Source organism: Rhea pennata, chromosome 1 (genome assembly GCF_028389875.1).
Source record: "Rhea pennata isolate bPtePen1 chromosome 1, bPtePen1.pri, whole genome shotgun sequence".
In the NCBI taxonomy this organism is placed as follows: domain Eukaryota; kingdom Metazoa; phylum Chordata; class Aves; order Rheiformes; family Rheidae; genus Rhea; species Rhea pennata.
The window spans coordinates 197,955,269-197,976,753 of record NC_084663.1 but is presented as its reverse complement, the minus strand read 5'-3'; the positions used below and the strand labels follow the sequence as shown (position 1 = coordinate 197,976,753).

Below are 21,485 nucleotides of genomic sequence, written 5' to 3'. Positions count from 1 at the left end.
GTACCCAGCCTCTAGCACAGGACTATCCTGACACTGTGCAAGCCACTGGACTTGAGCACGGTGCAACAGAAAGCACTGCACTCAAGCTAACATAAGAAATCCCAAAAGGATCACAGAGAGTTTGTATCAAAATGCGTCATCATCCCCCTACCTTGCAGGACAGGCAGGGCAATCACAAGCCTGGAAACAGGAAGGCAGATGAGTATGAATAGTATGTAAAAGCAAGTTTTACTCTGATAGATAAATGTACATTTTAGCCCTGTACAATCAGGGCTATCACTTCGATTTAGGTAATCACTAAAATCACTCTCTGCTTCTAAAACTGACTGGAATATGCCAAGTTCCATTAAATGCATCTCTTTATTACCAGTATTAGCATACACATTTTAATTCAATATATATTGAGAAAATATTTCAACTTAAATAATTGTATGATTCTAAAAGTAGTTTTGTATTTGAAATCAACTTTGTATGATGTCAAAATCTTACTAAAAGTAATTAAAATGATTATGACAAATCAACATGGTTTACACCGATGTTTAAGATGTCAAGGCATACAGGCATCTATTTTTTTGTAGTCTTTCGCAAATCAATAAATAATTAAGACTTTCAGTAAAATACCACATAGCCTTTAGGGTAATATGCGTTATTTAAAAAAAAAAAAAAAAAAAAAAAAAGAAAGAAAGAAAGAAAGAAAGAAAGAGGGGAAAAAAGAAAAAAAGAGGAAAAAGAGGAAAAAGAGGAAAAAAAAGGAAAAAAAGGAAAAAAAAGAAAAAGAAAAAAGAAACTCCACATATTTCAGAATGGAAGCTTGGCAACCTGACTGAAAACAAAAAGCACTTAAGTAATTTCTACATTTCTACATAGCCAAAAGGACAACATTCTTTGCTGAGCAAATACGTACAACAGTGTGGTGGCTGGAGACAGGAAACATGCTTGTGGTTTGGTTTCCTTCCAAAGTTTTTTGTTTTGTTTTAACAAACAGCTGCAAGGTGTTTACTCTGAAAAATTAGCACAAGGACAAAATTCTCTATTGATATAAATTAGTATCACACATTTCAGATGTGTTTTGCCTATTTCCAACAGAAAAGAATTTAATACAAATTATTTAAACCCTACTGAAACGCGCTTTCAGTGTGGGTGTTCTCCAGTCTTGCTATACAGCTTTATTAGTGATCAACAAGTCCAAGAGGTTTTAATGAGGGGCAAAGTTTAGGAGAGGACATATTCAGAAGTCATATTCTTGTAGAAGTCAATAAAATCTTTCCTGGCCTTTAGAAGAATTGATCCTCTGTTCCTCACTGCATTCCCATTCACTTGGCGAGCGACAGAGCAGGACCACTTTGAGTTGCCCTGCCATTACAGGTGCACCATTCCCAGCACTATTTACCTAGACAAAGATTTCTTTGTTCCTTCTCTTTCCTTGTCATCAAAAAGTGACCTTTGGGGGTAAGGAAGGGAAGGATGAAAAAAGGCTAAAGAAAAGTCCAGAACTTACCCCATCTCACCAACACTTAGTAGTGCTGTTCTGCATCATGGTTTTATGGGCTTTTCAGAGCTTCTCATGGCCTACAAGGAGTCTGGAGGCAGAGGCTACATTTGCCAGTTCCACAATGCTCTTTCCTACTCATTCCCGGGGCACAAGGCAGGGGGGCACTCTGAGACCCCAGCTTCACCCACTGCCCCAAGAAGCATCCAGCATTATTTTAGTGGACTGGAGAGATGAGGTTTCTGTCTTATTTTATTTTTTTATGACGCAACGATCACATTTGGGACATTGAAAGGCTTAGCTCAACTCAACTGATTTTGAGCTATCTCAGGGATGAAATTAGCCCTTCCTGCAAACATGAGTTTCAAATGTCTCCTTGCAAACTAAATTACTAGGGTTCAATCAATGCAGGACAGATAATTGCAAAAAATTCTGAGTTAACAAAAACAGGCAGCACTAGTCTTTTCAAACTAGCATGCATATGAGGTGAAAAGCTTAGTGTAGGAATCTTTAGAAATCCCTCCTGGCCTATCATTTGTGGCTGTTAGGGAGCTCGTGCATAAATACCTACCTACCCTATTGTCTGTACCTACATGTTACTCAAGGCTGTAGAAAGGCAGAAATAAGGCACTTGTGTGCCTGAATCCTTTTAACACAGCAGTTTCTAGGTGACTGCTCAAAGGTTTATTGCTTGCCAGTCACCTCACACAATTATCAGGTAATATCAGGGTGGGCTGCTCATGGTCTCTCAAAATCTTGCTTAACACTCACTCCTCTTTTGCATCTAATTTTCCTATTCTTCAAGAAATGATTCAGCAAGGCTGTTCTCTTCAACTCATGCCACATGGGCACAGTCTGCACTTAGGCAACAATGACTTTTAAGAAAAACAAAGGCATTCAAAACAGTGGCCAGAGGAAAACAAATGTAAATTCTACCAGCTGCTAGTTTGGGGAACTTTTTGTATGATTCCTTCTTTTCAGGAGAAAATTTACTGATTATAAATAATTACACGTAAACTGACCTATAAATGGCTGCAAGCATCACTACTAAAAGAAAAGCCCCTTCACCATGCTTTATCCTCATACAAGCTGCAGCTCTCACTGAAGCCTATGGCTGCTCAGCCTTGACTGCAAGCCCACAGCTGAGGGACTCTGGTGAAAATTGAAGAATTCACTGAACACCAGTGGAGGATCTGGCCAGCCACTGCATTGGCTTAAGCCCTTAATGACCATTTCCATATGGGGAATGACCAACACAGGCTCTGAATCTGCAGCATCCCATGGAAGACATGATTGTCACTTCACTCTACCTGCCTCCAGCTGTAACAGTAACAAATCTGTCTTTTGTTTGCCTCAAGGTCTTTAAAAACAATATTTTGATACTAGTACTACAGCAAAGGAATTATCCTATTATAGTGAAGAGATTACTTGATATGCCTGCTGCTGCCAGATATTGCCTGGTGCTGACCCAGATTCCTTATGAACAGCCAGCAGACAAATTGGTTTCAGCCATATGCACCTGTTTACTCCCTTAAAACTAACTGCCTTCATATTCAACAAATCTCTGTGCAGAGCTCCTCCAGAGGTTGCTAGTCAGAAGTTGCTATTCAGCCTGTGATCTCAGCTGGGGAAGAAAGCTGTTACAGGGATCTCCACATCCCTGCACCTGATCATAATTACTTCACACAAGTGAGAACTGGATGCAGGCAAGTTGGCTGCAAAGAATGGGAGCCTGGAGAGAAGGAAAGCACAAGAGCTTTTTCTTGATGACATTTTTCTTCCATCTTTATTGGGGCCTTTGATTTACCAGAAGAGCTCATCTATATCTGATTAGTGACTTTCATATGAAAATGCACATCATACTTGACACACCATTCACTGGGAAGCTTGTTCTGCTCTTGGATAGCAAAACTGAGGGGAATGTGTGTGAAGCTGCCCTTAATCAGAGGAGCTGAGTGACAGACCATGTTTCCGGAGGAGCGCTGACAAATGGGATGCACTCCAAAATCCTTGTCTTGCACACAATTTTACAAGTGAGTGAAATAAAGTGGGTGAAAACACCTCAGCTCTGACTATTCATTTAGATGAGGATCTTCACCACAAGAGGCAGAAAAAAAATCTGCATTTTATGAATCATCCTGAATTATGAATAATCCATGAAGACTCAGAATGCTCTTAGGATATACTCAGATACCCAGACCCACCAAAGGCAATCTATGTTCAATACAAAACCCTCCTACAGAGGACACAGGGATCCAAACGAACACGCTTGTCTTAGTGCATACCACTTTGATCCAGGTGACAGGAAATGCTGAACATGGGTGCATCAGCAGGTGATACACAAAAATAATTCTGAATAATCCAGGCAGGTCTTTCCCCTGCCAGGTAAGTGGTATTACCATTCAGCTAAAAAGCCAAACTTCCTCCTGTGAACATTAACTTTTTGGCTCCAGGAATACTGCATGCCTTTCTGCACAATGGCCAGCTTCAAGAGTAGGAGAGAGAAGAAAGTCTCCACTCCAGACATCCTTTGCTTTATTAGTTGCAACACTTTTCTGGGATATGGAAGATTGGATGTTTGAGGAGGCAGAGAACTGAACCCAGGAGTCCAGGTCCATCAAAAGCATACTAACTTCTAGGCCAGCAGTATCTCAAAAAGCAGTCTGTGGAGCCCTTCAGGAGCAGGTTAGAAATGACCTAGCATATCTTACATGACGCTTGCAAGATGGTACAGACCTTAGTTGCAACACTGACCAGGTCTCTCTACGTCAAAATACATAATGAGCTGGATTCCCTCCTACCTCAGCTCTGATATTGAGTATTTGGAAATCGTTGTCCTAAACAATTATTAAAAAAAACACTCCAGAAAAGTGGATTGAGCCAGAGGTTTAAGAGAGCAACATTTGCAATAGCTTTTGTGGGGCTCTTGCCATTGGCAGGACAAGTTAAATAGGATTTGAGGACTACTGGATCAATTTAGATTCAGGTATTTAAATTCTTTCCACGTCTTGCTCTTGAAGTTTATTTTCCTTTATTGGATCTAGCCCCTGCTACCAAACACTTAAGAAATGAGCACAAAAGCAATCTAAAGATAGACTGTTATATCTGTGGCGTGACTAAAGCTCCTCCCAAGTAGTTTTGTGTGCCATGAGGAGGCAGTGCTGTATCGGTCAGGAGAGTGCACCGCATGTTTAATCCTAGCCCTTGTCAAGGATGAGAGCACCAAAGGCAGCACATCAGCTGCACATTATTAAAGGCTTTCTGCTTGTTTACACAAGATAAACGATCACTAGGAACTCTGACCGAGTCAGGTCTATGATTTCCTCAGGTATGCTGCTGCCCAAACTGCTTGGCCAGACTGTCATTTGGCAGATATTTGATTGTCTAAAATCATGGCTACACGATGGCTGGACAAAAGCTGCATGTTGCTCAACCTCAAGGCCTAATCCAGAAAGCCCCTCAAAGGGTTTAATCCAAAAGTGCATGAGGACAGCGAGACATCTGGACAACCGGAGCTCCGAACTCATCCCGATGAGAAGTGCCCCATGCTGCTTTTGTCTTAAAACTATCATGACTCTATCCAAAGGGGAATCGGCTTAAAGGGCTAGTGTTAAACAATTAGTCATTTATTGTAAAATTAATCCCCCATTTAAACTCCAAAATCCTGCTTCCAAGCCTTCTTTTTATCTTTAGTCCTTTTCTTTTAATAAAAAGGGCAGCATATCTCTGAGAGCCTCAGCTCATTTCAATCTCCAGATGTACAAATATCGCTATAAGCCAGTTTGTATGTAATAAATGAAGAACTGATGTGTTTTATCAAAAGCAAACATATGCACACATACAGGCACATGCTCACATACAAAACAAAACAAAAAAACACAGCAGGAGGACAGGAATGCCAATCTCTGAGTTAAAAGGCCATTTGAGGCCTCAAAAAGTTCACTTTGTTCCTTGTTAACAGTTAATAAAATTTTATCCCCAGCTATTACTACATAAAAATAACTTCTGCGTTCAAGCACATGGTTTAAGGAAACAATACTCCAGTGTCATAATTGACTTAAATCAAGCATGAATAAGGAACACTATAAAAAGCACAACTTGCACAGTATTATTTTTAATTATGTGCAATTACATTAAAAAGAAGAGCACTGATACAAAATATTTTTGCTTCTTTAAGATTTCCCACTATTTTTACGCAAATTCATATTTCCTTGCCTTATATTTAGGAACATAACATACTGAGAGGAGAAATCTGGGGAAATTCTGATACAGTGATTTGTGTCCATTCAGATTAAGGATAAAATGTTGAATCATGAAAAATTTTCATGAAACTGAAAATTTCAGGAAAAAAGAAAACTGATCGGAAATGTTGTGGTTGAATAAGCGTAAGTTAAAAATTCAATCCAGAAGTGAAGGACGTTTCATATGCGTCATTGGCTGAGTCTTTAGGAACAGGATTTCCCCTTCGTCTTGATGACTAGGAGCTTAATTTCTAATGAAACTGTGACTTTTATAACCACGTGGCTCTGTCATGTGCAGTAGGTGACGTTCATCCCGCAGGGGTTTCGCGGTGGCGGGCGGCCCCTTCTGCGCCCGCCGCCCCGCTCTGCGGGGACCCCTGGGTCTCACACCCGAGCCCCGGGGGCGGCTGGCGGGAGCAGCGCCGCACGGCCGCCCCCGAAGCGCGGCCTCGCCTCGCTCGAGAGGCACGTCTGCCTTCGAGGCCATAGCCCTTCTCCTGGCTGCCGCCGCGTCGTTTTTAAAGCGTCCCGTCACCGCGTTAGCCTCACCCTTCGCCTCCATTTTGCAGTCTCCAAAACACTGCTCCCTCCCCCAAGCGCGACGCCTCCATTTTAACCAAAAAGCGAGACAGTGGGGGTGGGCGCCCACGCGCACACAAAATGGCGGGCGCCACCTCACCAGCCCCACCCGGGACTTCGCTGTCTGCCCCTCCCCAGAGCGACCCCCGCGCCGGCCCCACCGCCGCTGCCGCAGGTGCCCGCGTGGCCCGGACCGCGGCCCGCGCCCTCGTCCCGGCCTCCTCGCGAGGCAGCTGCCAAGGAAAACTCCTCAGGGATGCGGCGGGCTCGAAGGCAGTCCACGCTCGCTGGAGAGGGAGGAAGCCCTCGGCGTGGTAAGGGTCCCTAGGCGAGCTCACCTCGCAAAAACGATTCCGCTCGGCAAAATTATTTGCTGCCATGGAAACTAGTGAAGAACAAGCAAAACGATTACAACTGGAATATGTACTTAACAAGTAGTTATTCACAACAAACTTCTGTTTCCTTTCTCTCTACAATCGGATTTGTCTAAAACACCAAAAATTCACCTTCTCTGTGAAAAAGAGGCAGTTAAGGCCGTCTGGCAATTTACATTTATTTAAAATCTCTATGTTTTTGTTCACGGAGTCACATAGCTTGGCTCATCCACGCACCTTCTGAGTAAAACCTTGCAAGCGCAGTGCCCAGGCTTTGGGGAACACTTTGTATTTGACTATAGCCAAGTTGAATATCATACTAGATTAGTCATACGAGCTTTGTTATCATCTGGGATATTTAGCATTTGGCACTGGACCCTTCACAGATAACATGCCAGAATCACTTACTGTGGATTAGGCAAAGAAAGAGCAGCCTCTCCATGAAGAGGAACTTTTGTTCTATTTATGGGAGAAGAAGAAACACCATAGATATTTCTGAGATCCTCTGTTTTTACCTTAACATCTTCAACTGTAAAATCCAAATAATATAAGGCTTGGGGTTGTTCTCTTAGGTATTTCCTTCTAAGGGTCATCAAAGATTTCTTCAAAAAAACTTCTAAAAATGATACTTGATTTTTTTTAAACAACCCTTCCTTCTAGCTTACACCAAACATCATTAACATACAATACTGTAATAAAGAATAATTTCATTACTGACATTTTAAGAACTTTAGGATGTAGAGAAGCATATTTATAAATGATCATGAACACTCAGGAACATGAAAGCAGATCAATAAATTTCAGCATGTAAAAACTGTGCAAACTGCTAAAAATACATACCGCTTTCAAAGATCTGGTGAGGTGTGTATGAGGAAAAGGGAAACCGCCAGTGACAGGAATACAGAATTTGTCTGGCTCTATGAGGGATCCTCATTTGGGAAAGAGGTCCAGCTACACAAAGCAGAAACTTGGTAGCTTGTGCTTTGTCATGTAGGAAGATTGTTTTAAGGGACAGAGGAGCAATTTGGCTTGAAACAAGTTTTCAATACTATATATTGGTTATTTTGAGATGACAAGGCCTGATGCTTAAATCACCACCTCAGCAATTTCTGTTTCAAGCCCATAATTTTTGCTGCATTGAAGTCGAACATTAAAGAAGTTGTGCTGTTGTCATTAAAGGGTACCAAGAAAAAACAGGAGGAAAATTATAACTGCAGAACAGCTCCATAGCCAAATACAACTAACCTAAACCCTTTGCTGATTTTACACATATTAACAGAGTTAATTCTCAAACTTTTTTCTGTATCAAATATCAGCTCAGAAAAATATCAAAAGCTTATTTTTCCAATGCATCTCTCAAATAACTTTGCTTCCAAAAAGGACATCTGATGATGTGAAACAGTCCTTACATGCTTATCTATCACTTTGTGAGGAAAGAAAAACTGTGCGAGAAAAGGAAGAGAAGCAAAAACAGGACGCAAAAAGTAGTCTGCATATTTTCATCTGTTGGAAGTAAGGGCACAAAATCCACTAAAATTCCTATGTAAATCAGAAGCAATTCCTCTGCTGTCCATGGTTACACTCAAGTGAGACAGGCATAACAGCAACAACATGGTTACACATCTGTACAACACCACTGTACTATACACAATCATCTTAGAATTCTTCTTAGGCCAGATATTTATAGTTGCAGTTATATGGCCTACATGGCATGGCAAGATTCGTAAGAAAGGTTTAATTTTCTTTAAATTAGATGATATAGCTGGGAAAAAATATATATACTTCAAAGCACACAACTCAGATTCGCTTCTCTTTCAGGAGTGAAGAAGAGCACAAGAGCGCAAGTGTGTCTGCTTTTTCCAGATAGATCAATTTGTCTAATAAAAGAACTACATCTCCCTGCAAATCTCGTCTCACTTACGTCCTTATCCTATCACAGCTACTGCAACACTACCATTTAAAAACCCCAATCCTCTGGGTGCTGAAATAGCCATCTCCAGATGTCACAACAGTTTTGTTAAACAAATACCATTAAATTGCCCAAAGGTAGGTCTGCCTGAAATGGCTGCCTCCACATTTTATGAAGGTGCCCTGTATATAATCCAAGGGCATCTGATATATAAAGTGGTACAAAAAGACAAACTGACTTGTGCTTTTAAGTATTTCCTGCCCTTTTAAACTTTGCACTTGTTCATTAATTTCAACAAATATTGAGGTGAGCCAGCTGCTGAGGTGAGAGGATTCATATAAATCCCTCACAGATGTTTGCTAACTTTGCATAGGAGCTTTATTATCTACAAGTCATTAATCAACCATTAACAATTCAGTGTTCTGGAGTGGCGGTATTAAGGTTCACTGCCAGAGGAGAATAATGGATTTCACAGGCTGGCTTGTTCTACAAGAAAGGAAACTAAGGTCTGAGACAGCTCTGAGATAAAACATTTGGAGAAGATTAGAAACCATGAGAAGTCAGTTTATTGCTCTTTAGCTTGCCTTAAGAGAAAGCACTTCACAAGAGTTAAGCATTCACACAACAAACCAAGTGGAAAGTTCAAACTCATCCATCAGTTTAGTGATGAAGAGGAATGCATTTTGCACAGCCAAACAAGGAAGTTTGGCATAGGTGAGAATTACTGTTCTCATGAACAATAATAAACACCACATCATCCAGAGTTACCCTTTTACCGATAGACTTTGAAGCTACAAAATCACCTGCTCTGGCCCCCTGTGTCCTCAGACTGCACCAGATACCCCTACACTAAGGCCATGGGCTTCAGTTCAAAGCAACAGGAAAGAGTATAAAACGCTTAGGTGAAAGTTACATCTGAGCATTATCCCACTCTGTGGAGATTAAAGCTGTCCTGTCTGCAGCTATAGCCAATCTCTGATACTTAGGAAGCAAGCAATAAAACAAGAAAATACAGAAGTAAGGAAAAACGCTCTTTTCTGAAGCCTAGCAGGCAAATGACAGAAGCCTTGAAATACGAGCTTTGAATATAGTTCATTTTCTTTGTATGGTGGAGCAAGTGTTAAGACAGCTTGACAGGGAGACATTACAGACACATGTATAAACTGTAGGAAACCAGGCTTGAGGGATCCCATCCCTTGTGCTGTGTACCCTCCAGTTGTGGCCACTCTCTATAGGAGTAATCTCTCTCTCTCTCTGATTTTAGAACCTCAGTTCTGAAAGAGGGATCTATGCCCAAAATGTGCTATCACATGTATTAACATAGTTACAAATATTATGAAAAAAATAGTAAATGAAAAATAGATATGGCAATATAGACATTCTAAAAAAAATCAGCACTCTGATGAAGGGGTTACAAAATACCTATTCATCTTATTTAGAGACCTGAAAGCAAAGTCAGAGAGAGGCCACAGAGGAAACTTTAGAGCCAGGACTAGAACACATGTTCCTGGCTCTCAGTCTATGCTCAGGCCACTAGACTACACAAAAAGGTGTAAACACCTTTAGGAATTCATTTTTTAAGTTTCCTCTTTTATGTCATAGCCAGTAAAAAGACCTGCAAGTAGTTTCAACTAATTTTTCTTTCCTATTTTGCAGCTCTGATGTTTTCTCAGAATACTTTCACAGGTTTCCGAAAAACTGGAATTCTGCATGATGACAAATATGAAACCAGGTATTAGTTAGATCAAACACAGAAAACTTTCCAAAGCTCACATACAGCACAGTGTAGGAAAAATATTCCTTACCAAGCCACACTTTAGTTTCCCTCAATAATGTTTCTTAGTAAAGATCACTATACAGCTGGAAGCACTAACAGCCTACCAGATGGTTCATTTTTTGATAAACACTTCTATTTTGTAAGTTTAAATTCTAATGAACTGTAACATAAGAAGATGAAAGTTATCTATTCAAAGTGGTTCAAATTGCAGGTCATGGGCTAGAGCTGGACAACAGAATAGCTCTATTGGAATATCCAACTATTTCTATGGTGGTTTTATATTGGGGCAGGAAGAGAGAAGGAATAGCACATCCTGGCAGAAGATGAGGACAAAAAAGTTTGAATGCTTCACACTTGCACACACTCACATACTCAGCCCCACAGAATGACCCTGCTGGAAGGAAAAGGGTTGTGCTCACTAGGTCCTGGCCCATAGCATTGTCCTAAACTACCATCTGGTTGCAGAGCCCTTGAGAGACTGTACCATGCTGAGCTATGCAGCACTCCATGACAGAAACTTAGCTCAAATTAAATTGTGCAATCCCACAATAACCACAGCGGAGTTAGGCCCGGCGCAGTATGAATGTACAAGGTGAAAAATGGGAAACATTCATTTTTTTTTCTGCCCATGCCATCTCCCCAGCAGGCAATCATGGCTAGTCATAAAACAACTAGAGTTAAGCAGCCCAAATGGTGTATGTGTGACTGCAAATTGAAGAGCAGCTCTGCTGGCCCACTTGGCTCAACAGCTTAGAGTGGCAGTACTGAGCAAGAACACAGGAATCCCCTTATAGGAGATCAACCACAGTCTCTGCTGGATGTATCACATCTCTCAGCAAGTGTTACAGCTGTGCAGCCACCCAGAAGTGAACAGCCCCTCCTTCTCAACATAACTGCCTGATATTCTTATACAGGTTGATAGCCAGATATGAACAACAGCTCAAGACATCTCCAGTTTTGGGCTGAGAAACTGCAGAATAGTACCATCAGCAAAACTCACTGACTCACCTTGAGACAGATCTAGACCTGTTAAGTGCTTTGACAAAGATCAAAGATGGTGCAGACTGGCGTCTTTGGGCCAAACTCTTCATTTTCTGATTGGAAAGAGAAACAAAATGAAATCATAAGTGAGATTCTGAACAAAAACTGATTGCATACAGACTTGTTGCACCCAGAATCCAATTTCAGACCACAGGAAAGAGAGTGAGTTATCGCCAACAACATCCCTGGAGGTGGGATGGAGGTGAGAAATGCTTGTAAAATACCACATACTGAGAAAAACAGGAACATGGCCAGAAAGCCAGTGATCTAGAAAACAAGTTGCTAATGTGCCCATACAGTAATGCCTGAGGTATTCCATGCATGAAATAAAGAAATATCTAGAGCTTTTGCTCAACCACTTTTTGACACCTCATGATCTATTGTATTTTAAATATGTCAAATATCCAGCTGGTGGTTCAAATTTCAAATGCTTGATACATTTCTGTGTCAGGACTGACACATGCAATAAATTAAGGTCTGGATTCCACACACCTAACTTTATGCGCCTAACTGCCTACATTTTTCCACAAATCTTTAGAACTCTTAAAAGATAGTGATAATTTCCTTCCCTGTTAAGCTAACTGGATCTAGATCTGTCATCTGCACTAGCCTAAAAACTGCTGAGAACATACAAACAAATGAACCCCTTGACTGTCATGAAGTGACTGTTTTCTACTAATCACAAAGCAAGATTTTCCCCCTTTCTACTACAAATAACCACTGAATGCTGGGAACATGCATGTTAGGGAACAACTGATTTTTCTGCCAATTTATATTCTGAATGTGGCATAAATCTTGTTTGGGCAGGTGCGCAGTATGCACCACTCTGCGAAAAGAAATTATACAGTACTATGCATTTTATTTGATTTTGACAAGTGTGTACCGGTGCATTTGTAACTGAGGTTTCTGTTTTTGTTTTGCTTCCTTCTTTATTTTTGTAGAGCATGCTTGTTTATTTTGTCAGATCCTCAGTTACTTCTCTGGTACAATGACTTATGAATTCAGCTGTGTAATTTCAATTTGTCTTTAAAAACTATCCCCTCCTTCCTCTTTCTTCCATTGAAAATAACCTTATGAAGCCTGATAAATCAGGCCTGGGATCATTTGGATGTCTTCTAACCAATCTGAGATTAACTGGATAACTTAGTAGATTGATAACTAAAATAGGTGCCATTTTTTTGGTAGTCTTCAGCATGAAAGGAAAGAAAATATTCACTTTGCTGAATTTTTCTAGTGAACGGAATCAGTTTATTTATAGTAATAACAAATCTGAGAAACTGTTAACATTTTAAAAAGCAGCATATCTACAAATACAAATGCCAAGAGAGACCTGTGTAACAATGTAGCATAATATCCTACAGAAGGCAGGCTGCAGATTTCAGCTAACTGGCAGTTTTTATACAAGTTTATATATAAACTTTATATAAAGTTTATATAAAGCATCAACTCCCAATTGAGAATTTACTGCTAGTGTCATTATTGGGTAGGTGGCTTTCAGAGGTGGTTAAAAATAGTGTGTCTCAACTCTTGTGAATACAATGGAGATTTGGCTTTATTTTGAAAGAGATCCTAAATCCTTTGACTGCTCTGTCTGAAAAGAAAGATATTAAAGAACAAATAAAAACACAGCATTTTCAAATATTTCTCTGTTATGGTAATGCTTCATTCTTGGGTTAGCAGTGCTGAAAAGTGGCTACAGCAGTGAGATTCTGGTCTTGACTTAAATATTTAAGGACTAAGGTAAAGAGGAAGACTACAGCAAGTTTAATGAGAAGTCAAATGACTGGCACAGAATCACAGGTTGGAAGGACCTCCAGAGTTCTCTGGTCCAAGCCCCTGCTCAGAACAGGGTCGCTGCTCAGGATCATCTCCAGTCAAGGTCTGTATTTCTCCAAGGATGGAGATTCCACTTTCTGGGCAACTTGTTGATACAGACTATCTAAACTATTAAGCAAAGCTTACAAAAAAGGAGCCTTAAAACATGTAAGGATCATTGCTAAGGTTTGGAAAGGAGAATTTTCACAGCAAAAGACAAGTGAGTCAGATCAGCCCTATGGCAATAAAAATCTCATATGGAGATGTTGACTAAAGATAGATAAGATGACTGTATATTTTCCCATGTACAGAGTTGGAGAAGAGAAAATAACAGGTAATCATGATGACTTGAACTGATATGATTTCAGATAGAATAGGACAAATTCCTCTTCAGCTAAGGTGGACCCGCATGTCTGTTATCCTTAGTTTCACTACTTTTACACATGCAAGGATGTCAGCCTTGGGCAATATGGAGAACAGCAGGCACATCCTGGACAGCTGTATTTAAAGAATATGTTTGGGAACAAAAGGAGATAGTCAACTATCTAAGTATGGGATACACAGAAGTAGTTCTCAACATATGTCCTACATCATAACCTAAACTTTTTGTGTAATTATAAGAAAGATCAACACAGAGAAATCCTCGTACTTGCTGGCTGAGTCACATCCACATGAAACGTGTCATAAAATCAGTATCCATACTGAATGTTGGCAGTGTGCCAATGCAAAGACCTCTTGTATCAGGCAGGTGAAATTGGAGTTATCGTCATCTTCCTCACTTTCAAAGTCTTTGTTTCCCCCCTGTCCCACAATTCAGGTTTGACTTCATACTTTCTGCAATTCTGGTGGTGGTTGTCTTGATTTCTTTTTTAGCAGAAACAAATATGCAGCATAAAGTTCTGTTCTTGTAGGTGTTGAACTGATGGTACACTTCAGTATTTGGTTAATTTCTCATCTGATATAAACAAAAATAACGCTATGGACTTCAAAAGAATGAATTTACACCAGACTGATCAGACCTACACTTTCAAATGCTGTCTTGTAAACTGTGATGGTAGATGGTTTACGAACAGATCACCCTATCATGCTGAGAAAAGCAACCTTGCAAACCATCACTGAAATTATGCTGCCTCTACTCATGAATCAGAACTCTAATGGAGAGCTGGATTACAGTGAAACTTCCACAAGCCTTTGGCTATAGGAAAAATCTATTTCTGAATGCCAACATTCAACTAATTTTGGCTAACAGATGAAGTGGATATACTGCCACCAAATGGGATCTATATAAACAAATGTATTGCTGAGTTACGATCTTAATCCTCATTCTGTTAAAAAGAGAACATACAACAGAATCTAAGTACTGTCTTCAAAAAAAATTGAACTGAAGATAAAACATTCTTCTGATCTATGCATGTCACTTAACTGTACTAAATTGGGAAAGAGAATGGCAGAACATAAATAAAGAACGTGAAAAAAATACAGGTACTTACTATTTCTTTTTTGGTGAAAAATAACTAAAATACCAGATGTAAATCATAGAATCAGTAAGGTTGGAAGGGACCTCTAGAGATCATCTAGTCCAACCTCTCTGCTCAGCAGGGTCACCTAGAGCATGGTAGACAGGGTTGCATCCAGGCGGGCCTTGAAGATCTCCAGAGAAGGAGACTCCACAACCTCTCTGGCCAGTCTGTGCCAGGGCTCCGTCACTCTCACAGGGAAGAAATTCCCCCTCACGGTCAGGTGGAACTTCCTGTGCTTCCATTTCTGCCCATTGCCTCTTGTCCTGTCACACGGGACAGCTGAAAAGAGTTTGTCCCTGTCCCCTTGACACCCTCCCTTCAGGTACTTGTACACATTGATAAGATCCCCCCTAAGTACAGTGCTTATCAGAGAAGCTAAAATCTGTGCACTAAGCAGACACCCTACTGCAATGACTGCAAAGGTGTAGTAAGTAGAAACAGGCAAGCTAGTGGAGGGACCTTGCTGTGTTTCCCCAGGAGCATCGTGCCCAGACTGCCAAGTTACTGTGCTTGACCAATGCTATGGTCAGACATGTGCAGGGGCATTTCCCTCATCAAACTTCAGACTTGCACACCTAAGCTATTTGCTATATGCTCTTTTTATAGCCAATAGAGAGAAATGGACATATTGAACACACAGTTCATCTATCGTGTTCTGGTTGTCTTCATTAAGATGAAATGAGTCTTATCACTGAAGTGCTGATTTCCTCCACTGACTGTAAAAGAAACCTAGCGTGACTACCAAAGTTGAATTAATCAGTTGAATCCTATCCTTGCTATCTGAAGAAAGACAGGGAAGAGACAAACTTATAAACCTAATAACATCTGGAACAATTTTCTTCTTAGTGAATAGTGAATTCTTAGTGAATTTAGAGATTCATATATGAAACAGCTGGAAAAAAGGATTCAGTTCCTAACTGAAGGGTGAATGCAGCAGAAATGCCATCTCAGCAATGTGCCAACACCCTTGCTAAAAGCCTCCCCAAAGACGAAAGGATTTCAGGCCCCTGATTTACAGGCTTGCCCCAGAAGTGGGTCAAGGCTGAGACACATGCCTGAGTTGTTTAACTGGATGACAGGGACACCACTCAGACATATCAAAACCTTTGAGCTGAGGATTTCACTGAAGCAGCTAAGCTCTTTCCCTCACTGCCTTACTTTTTTAATAAAAGGAAGTTTGATTTTAACAAAGCCTACTCTATAAAAGTATCTAAGTTAATAATCATGAGGGATTTTGCATATGCAACCTCCATTCTTGTTGTCTGAGCAACAAAACATATCTGTGACACACATTTCTGGTTTAGCTAGCCATGAACCAAAGAACAGAACACAAACCTTTACAGAAATCTGCACAGCAAAGTTCAATTAACTACTTTACCAGCAATGAAAAAAACATAACAATTCCCATCACTTAATAGCTAATTTTCCAAGACAACAGTGCATCACTCTTTCCTGTGTTATCACTAGGCTGCTTACAAGAGGCAATAAATCCTTTTTTTCCTATATGCTATAATCCAGTCTTTGTTAGACTTATGGTGTATAATTGTCTAAAACTACCAGAAATAATATGAATCTCTTATTCTTTGATAGAGCAAGAAGTGGCCCTATATTGACCTATAACATTCTTGAGCACTTACGAACACAGAAGATGGCTGCCTTTGAACTGCTGGCTCAAACAGCAGTGCATGTGTCTGCGTGCCTGAGGGATGCCTAGGTCCTACAATGAGCCTATTTACCATAAAGCCAGAGCGGGTGACAAAACTACATACTTATGTTTATTCTGGCAGAATATTTTTACTTGCAAGGACTTTCCTAAAAAGAAAGCCATGTTTGGATGGATAATCAAGGAGAAAACAATTACAGGCGCACAAGAGGAAAGAGCGATCAACATAGTGGAAGGAAAAATATGTAATCATGGAACAACAGCTGCTAAAGAGCACAGCAAGGACAGAGACTAAAGGCTAACTCAGAGCAGAAAGAAAAATGACAAAAGAAACTGTAAGTCAAGGATGTTCTACTAACTCTCTCCCAAAGGTTACAAATTCCTTGGAAGCCCTGATATAAATGTATGAGAAAGATCTCACCCATTTACATCAAAAGCTGAAGAAATGTAAGGTTACTAAATATGTAGAGGAGAGAAGTGCAGAATATTAAGCGTGTGGGTCCTCGTGCCAGCTGCATTGCATCTACAACACTCAGTCCAGCAATGCGGTTGTGGTGGCTTCAGTGGAGTCAGACTCCTTTCAACCTTGCACAAAGCAGGACCAGCAACACATGCACACAGTCCTGCCTGGCTTTCTGCGCAGCAAAGCTGTCCTGGCAGCAGTTTGCAGGGAATGGAGAGTGTGGTATCCACTGGAATCCACCATACATGGATGCTTCAAGCAGCATTAAGTCTTAAGCATCAAGACAATGATTTGATATATGCAGTTCTTGGATAGCAGATCCTGCATGACGTGGTAAGTTCCTGCCTTTCAAAACAAGATCTGGAGACTTATGAACTAGAACACATTATTTTATGCGTAACTTCCAGGTTTATGGACAGACAGAGGAGGGATTGCTAATTCTGGATCTTTAATTAAAGAAGCATCATGAGGCGCATTACAACAGTATGTTATGACAAGTCAGCACAGCCTGGGGAAGTGATTCCACCCTAAGGACCAGCTACACTGATGCCACCATTAAAATAGGGACTCTATCAGTCCTAATCAGAGATAAAATTTCTACAGCACATGTCTGCAGGACAATTGGAATTGTCCATCACTTCACTAAATGATGCTAAAAGTGTTCCTGGACAGCTGAAGTTCCAGGCACTAGCAGGAATGATTTTGACAGAAGCCCCCAGATCCGGAGCCAAGATCATAGTAGCAGGACTATGATCATAGTAGCAGGACTCACAGAACGAAGCAGTCTCTGCCATAAGGAGCTTCACATTAAAAATAAAAAATAAGGACACGAGATCAAGGTGTCATCAGGTATAATGGCAAATACACACCCAAATCTCATCTTTGAAGAGTCAAACACATGAGGAGCTTTATTCTTCAAAAACTGTTAATTAGCTTGAACCTTGTGCACAAATGGTTAATTTTTGCACATTTTATGAGTAAATATAAAACACTGCTGCGTCTCACAAAAATTGTAAGTAGTCACTTGAAATTATCGAGAAGGCAGCAAAAAAAAAAAAAAACAAACTAAGAGTAACGGCTTATGTTACCAAATATTGTTCTGTACAAAATATTCAGCATTTATTTGAATCTAACTCCTCTAAGAAGGGAGAAGTGAAACACCAGAAACTCACAAATACAGTTAAATGACTGCAGCTGCTATTGCTGACACACTGTTACTGGCATAGAAGATGTCTATACTGAATAGTTTGTTTTGATAAATTTGTAGAAATAACCTCTACCAGTATAATTGCTCTTCCTCATGTTACTTCAACCCTTTTCAGGTTGCATCAATTTACTGGCATTGGTTACTAAACTAAACAAGACAGTACAAAATTTCTGTGTAGGCCAGCCAAGCTCAGTGACCCTAGTAAGTTCAGTAAAGTGCGAAATTTGGAATTTTCCAAAAACATTAACTAAAACACTACACTTTCATGTCATCTTTTAGCAGGGAGTATTGAATGCCTTACAAACATTTAATAGAGAGAACCTCCCATTGTCTGTGAGGTAGGTTAGTAGTTAGAACCGCTTTTCATGTAAAGAAAAGGAGAGAAGAAATGATTCTATGAAAATAATTGGAAAAGTCACCCAAAATACACGATACAAGCCCTTAATAACATCTATCTTTTGGTCCTGTGATGTTATCAAATATATCATCCTGGAATTTTGCTTTGATAGCCAAGTGGAAGATGAAGTAGGAGTTCAGACAACCACAGAACAATGTAACAAAGCTCACCTAAATAAATTTAATTTGAAAAAAGCATAGTCAGAATAATAAAAAGATAGAAAAGTTCAGTCATTGCTTAGCATCCCATATATGGGGGGGGGGACTTGTGTCAGAAGGTAAAATACTGTTACATACATATTTGGAACAGAATCTTTCAACTTGCCACGCCGTGTTCTTGTTGTCACCAGTATCAAAATTGATTTCCTGCCAACATCTTCTCCCATATAGCTGCACACAACCATTACAGACAGTGTAATCTCCCACCGTAATAAGAAAGACTTCCTCTGTTGTCAAAAAGCATCATGCTTTTGCACTATGTAAAAAGAAAACGGAAGCATCTATAGAGTCTGTAGGACCTAAGCAGTAAAAACAAAACAGAACAAAACTGTCAGTGAGCTCCAACTCCAGACAAAATTAGAACTGGCCCACTGCTGAACAAGCATAAAGGCAAGGATCTTCTTCCCCAGAGGCGACAGGAAGATGACGCACCAACAGTCTCAAGGGAACAGCAGGAACGTGGATGAGCAGCAGGACGTTGGGCTGATGGGTGGCTGGATGTTGGTTGCTGCCCATGTCGGCTTTGCGCGGGGTGCACAGCTCCCATCTGCTGCGCGGAGCAGCCGGGCCTCTCGCTGCTCCTCCGCAGGAAGATATCCACATGTACCCCCAGCGCACGTGCCTCCACACTGAGGAATTCCAAAAGGGCTGCCAAGGTCCGTAAAAAGTAATATACCCACTCCCTTGTCAGCACTGGCAAAAACAAGGTCTGCGTTCCTTGGATTGTGGGCTCTTTGGAACAGGAGTAGGAAACACAAGTGCTACCATTAATATGTGTCCTCAGAATGCTGAATCATAAAGTAGAGCTTAAAACAAAGTATTTTCAGCTTCATAGCATTTGAGTATCCTTCTCATTTCAGGTGTGCATCTGACATCAGGGCTTTGCCACATTGTATGGTACAAGGAACTATATCTTCAGCAAAGACCAAAGAAATGATAGAAGAAAAACCAAAGCCATACATTTTGCTGCCATGAATTAGATCACAGTAATTAGAGAGGGTATCTACTCCACCACATTGGCTAGCTAGCCAGTAGAAGATACGCCACCACTTTGAGTGGGTTTATCACACTCCCTCTTTAGAAACCTATCAGATAGTAAGCACAGTAAAAGCGTGGTAGATATCTCGGCCAAACACACTCCAGGCAATCACTTCAGTTTTCTGAGCATTGAGAGCTGCTGCTGTGAGAAGAGGTCTCCAGGCTGTATTCATGTCGGAGCACCACGCGCCTTGGCAGGACTTGGCATGCATGGACACTTCCCACGGAAACACATAGCTCAGCTTCCCAGGTAGAGAAGGACTGGGCTCCACAGTCCCCTGGTCAGCAAAGCCCTGTCCCCTCAGGAGCAGGACAGGACACAAGCTCATCCTCTACTACTGTGGATCCTAAATCATGTCAGGTTGGACAGATTTAATAAAGGACACTGTAACCTGGCCAGTCATTCTAATCCTGCCAGTGTATCTGGCACTCAGTAGCATTGTACTCCCCTAAAGACCAGACGGTTGCATAGATCTAAACGGCACTGAGAGGCAAAACTGGTAAGGCAGGAAGGTATCCAGCTCCACTTTGGGTAGAAAAACACTACAGCACTTGCTAAACCGGGGAGGAAAACGAGTTCCTATTCTACACAGGAAAAAATGTGGTTATTACAGCTCACTCGTTACAGAAACAAGTACTTGGCCGTACACAGAAGTGAGCATTTGCACTTGATCATGTCAGATGCTGCAAAGCTATTCTAGACACCAAACAGATTTCACAGCCGGTTCTGAAGACGGGGTGACACGCTTTTCCTATCAACTGCAAAACACCCAGCGAGAGTGAAGCACTTGGTCGGGAAGCTGCTCTTACATTTCTCCTGTCCAAAGCGCGCGTGAGAGCACCCAGCAAAACCGCCGAGGCGCTATGCCGCAGACCCTTCCCTAGCTCCCCCTGGCCATCCCTGCAGCCAGCCCCTCTTAGCTCCCCTGGACATCGGTTCAGCAAAGCAACCCGGCTCTCTCGCACGCCCGTCCAGCAGATCCCTCTACCCCTTTACCCAGCCGCCCATCCAGCCCGCCGCCGTGCAGCAAAGCCGCCCTAATTCCCCCCGGACTCCCGGGCAGCAAAGCCCCCGGCTCCCCGGGACACCCGGGCAGCAAAGCCCCTCCGCGCCGGTGAGCCCCGTCCAGCAACGCCCTCCCGCGCTCCCGGGACATCCACGCAGCACCGCCGGTACCCACCGCAGCCCCCAGCTCCCGGGGGCGCAGCCCCCCTCGCCCCGGCGGCCCCGCTCCGCGGGACACCGCGCTGCACGCCCGCCCGCGGCTGCCCCGACCCCCGGCAGCCCCCCGCTCCCGCCGCCCCCTCCGCACCGGCACCGCCCGGCGCCGCCGGGGCTCCCGGGGGGGCGGCCTCACCTTCTTGCTGTCGGCGGCGGCGAAGACCCTGCTCTCGCCGCTCAGGGAGGACGAGCGGCCCGGCCCCAGATGCTCCTGTTGCGGGGACATCACGTCCATGCAGCCCCGCGCCGCAGCCCCGCCGCCGCGGGGACGCCCGCGCCGCCGCCGCCGCCGCCGCCCGCACCATGGACAGGGCGCGCCGGGCCGCGCCACGCCCCCGCCGGCCACGCCCCCTCCCCGGCCACGCCCCCTCCCGCCGGCCACGCCCCCCTCCCCGCAGGTTCGCGCCCCGCTCTGCGGAGCGGGGGGCTGTGGAGGCAGCAGGGAGAGAGGGGTGATGCGCATGCGCCGCCGCTCGGAGACGAAGCGGGGGGGCCGCCCGTGCCGGGGAGGGGGCGCGCGCCCCCACTCTGC

General features: G+C 42.4%; 1 protein-coding gene across 1 annotated transcript in view; it reads right to left on the bottom strand.

Annotated features, from left to right (window-relative positions):
• ARHGAP20 (Rho GTPase activating protein 20) overlaps positions 1-21,188 on the bottom strand; it is a 59,357-nt gene extending 38,169 nt beyond the window's left edge. The window contains 2 exon segments of the mRNA XM_062577391.1: positions 11,378-11,463; positions 21,090-21,188. Coding sequence (XP_062433375.1) covers positions 11,378-11,463; positions 21,090-21,188 — 185 coding nt within the window.
• Between the last annotated feature and the right edge of the window lie 297 nt (positions 21,189-21,485).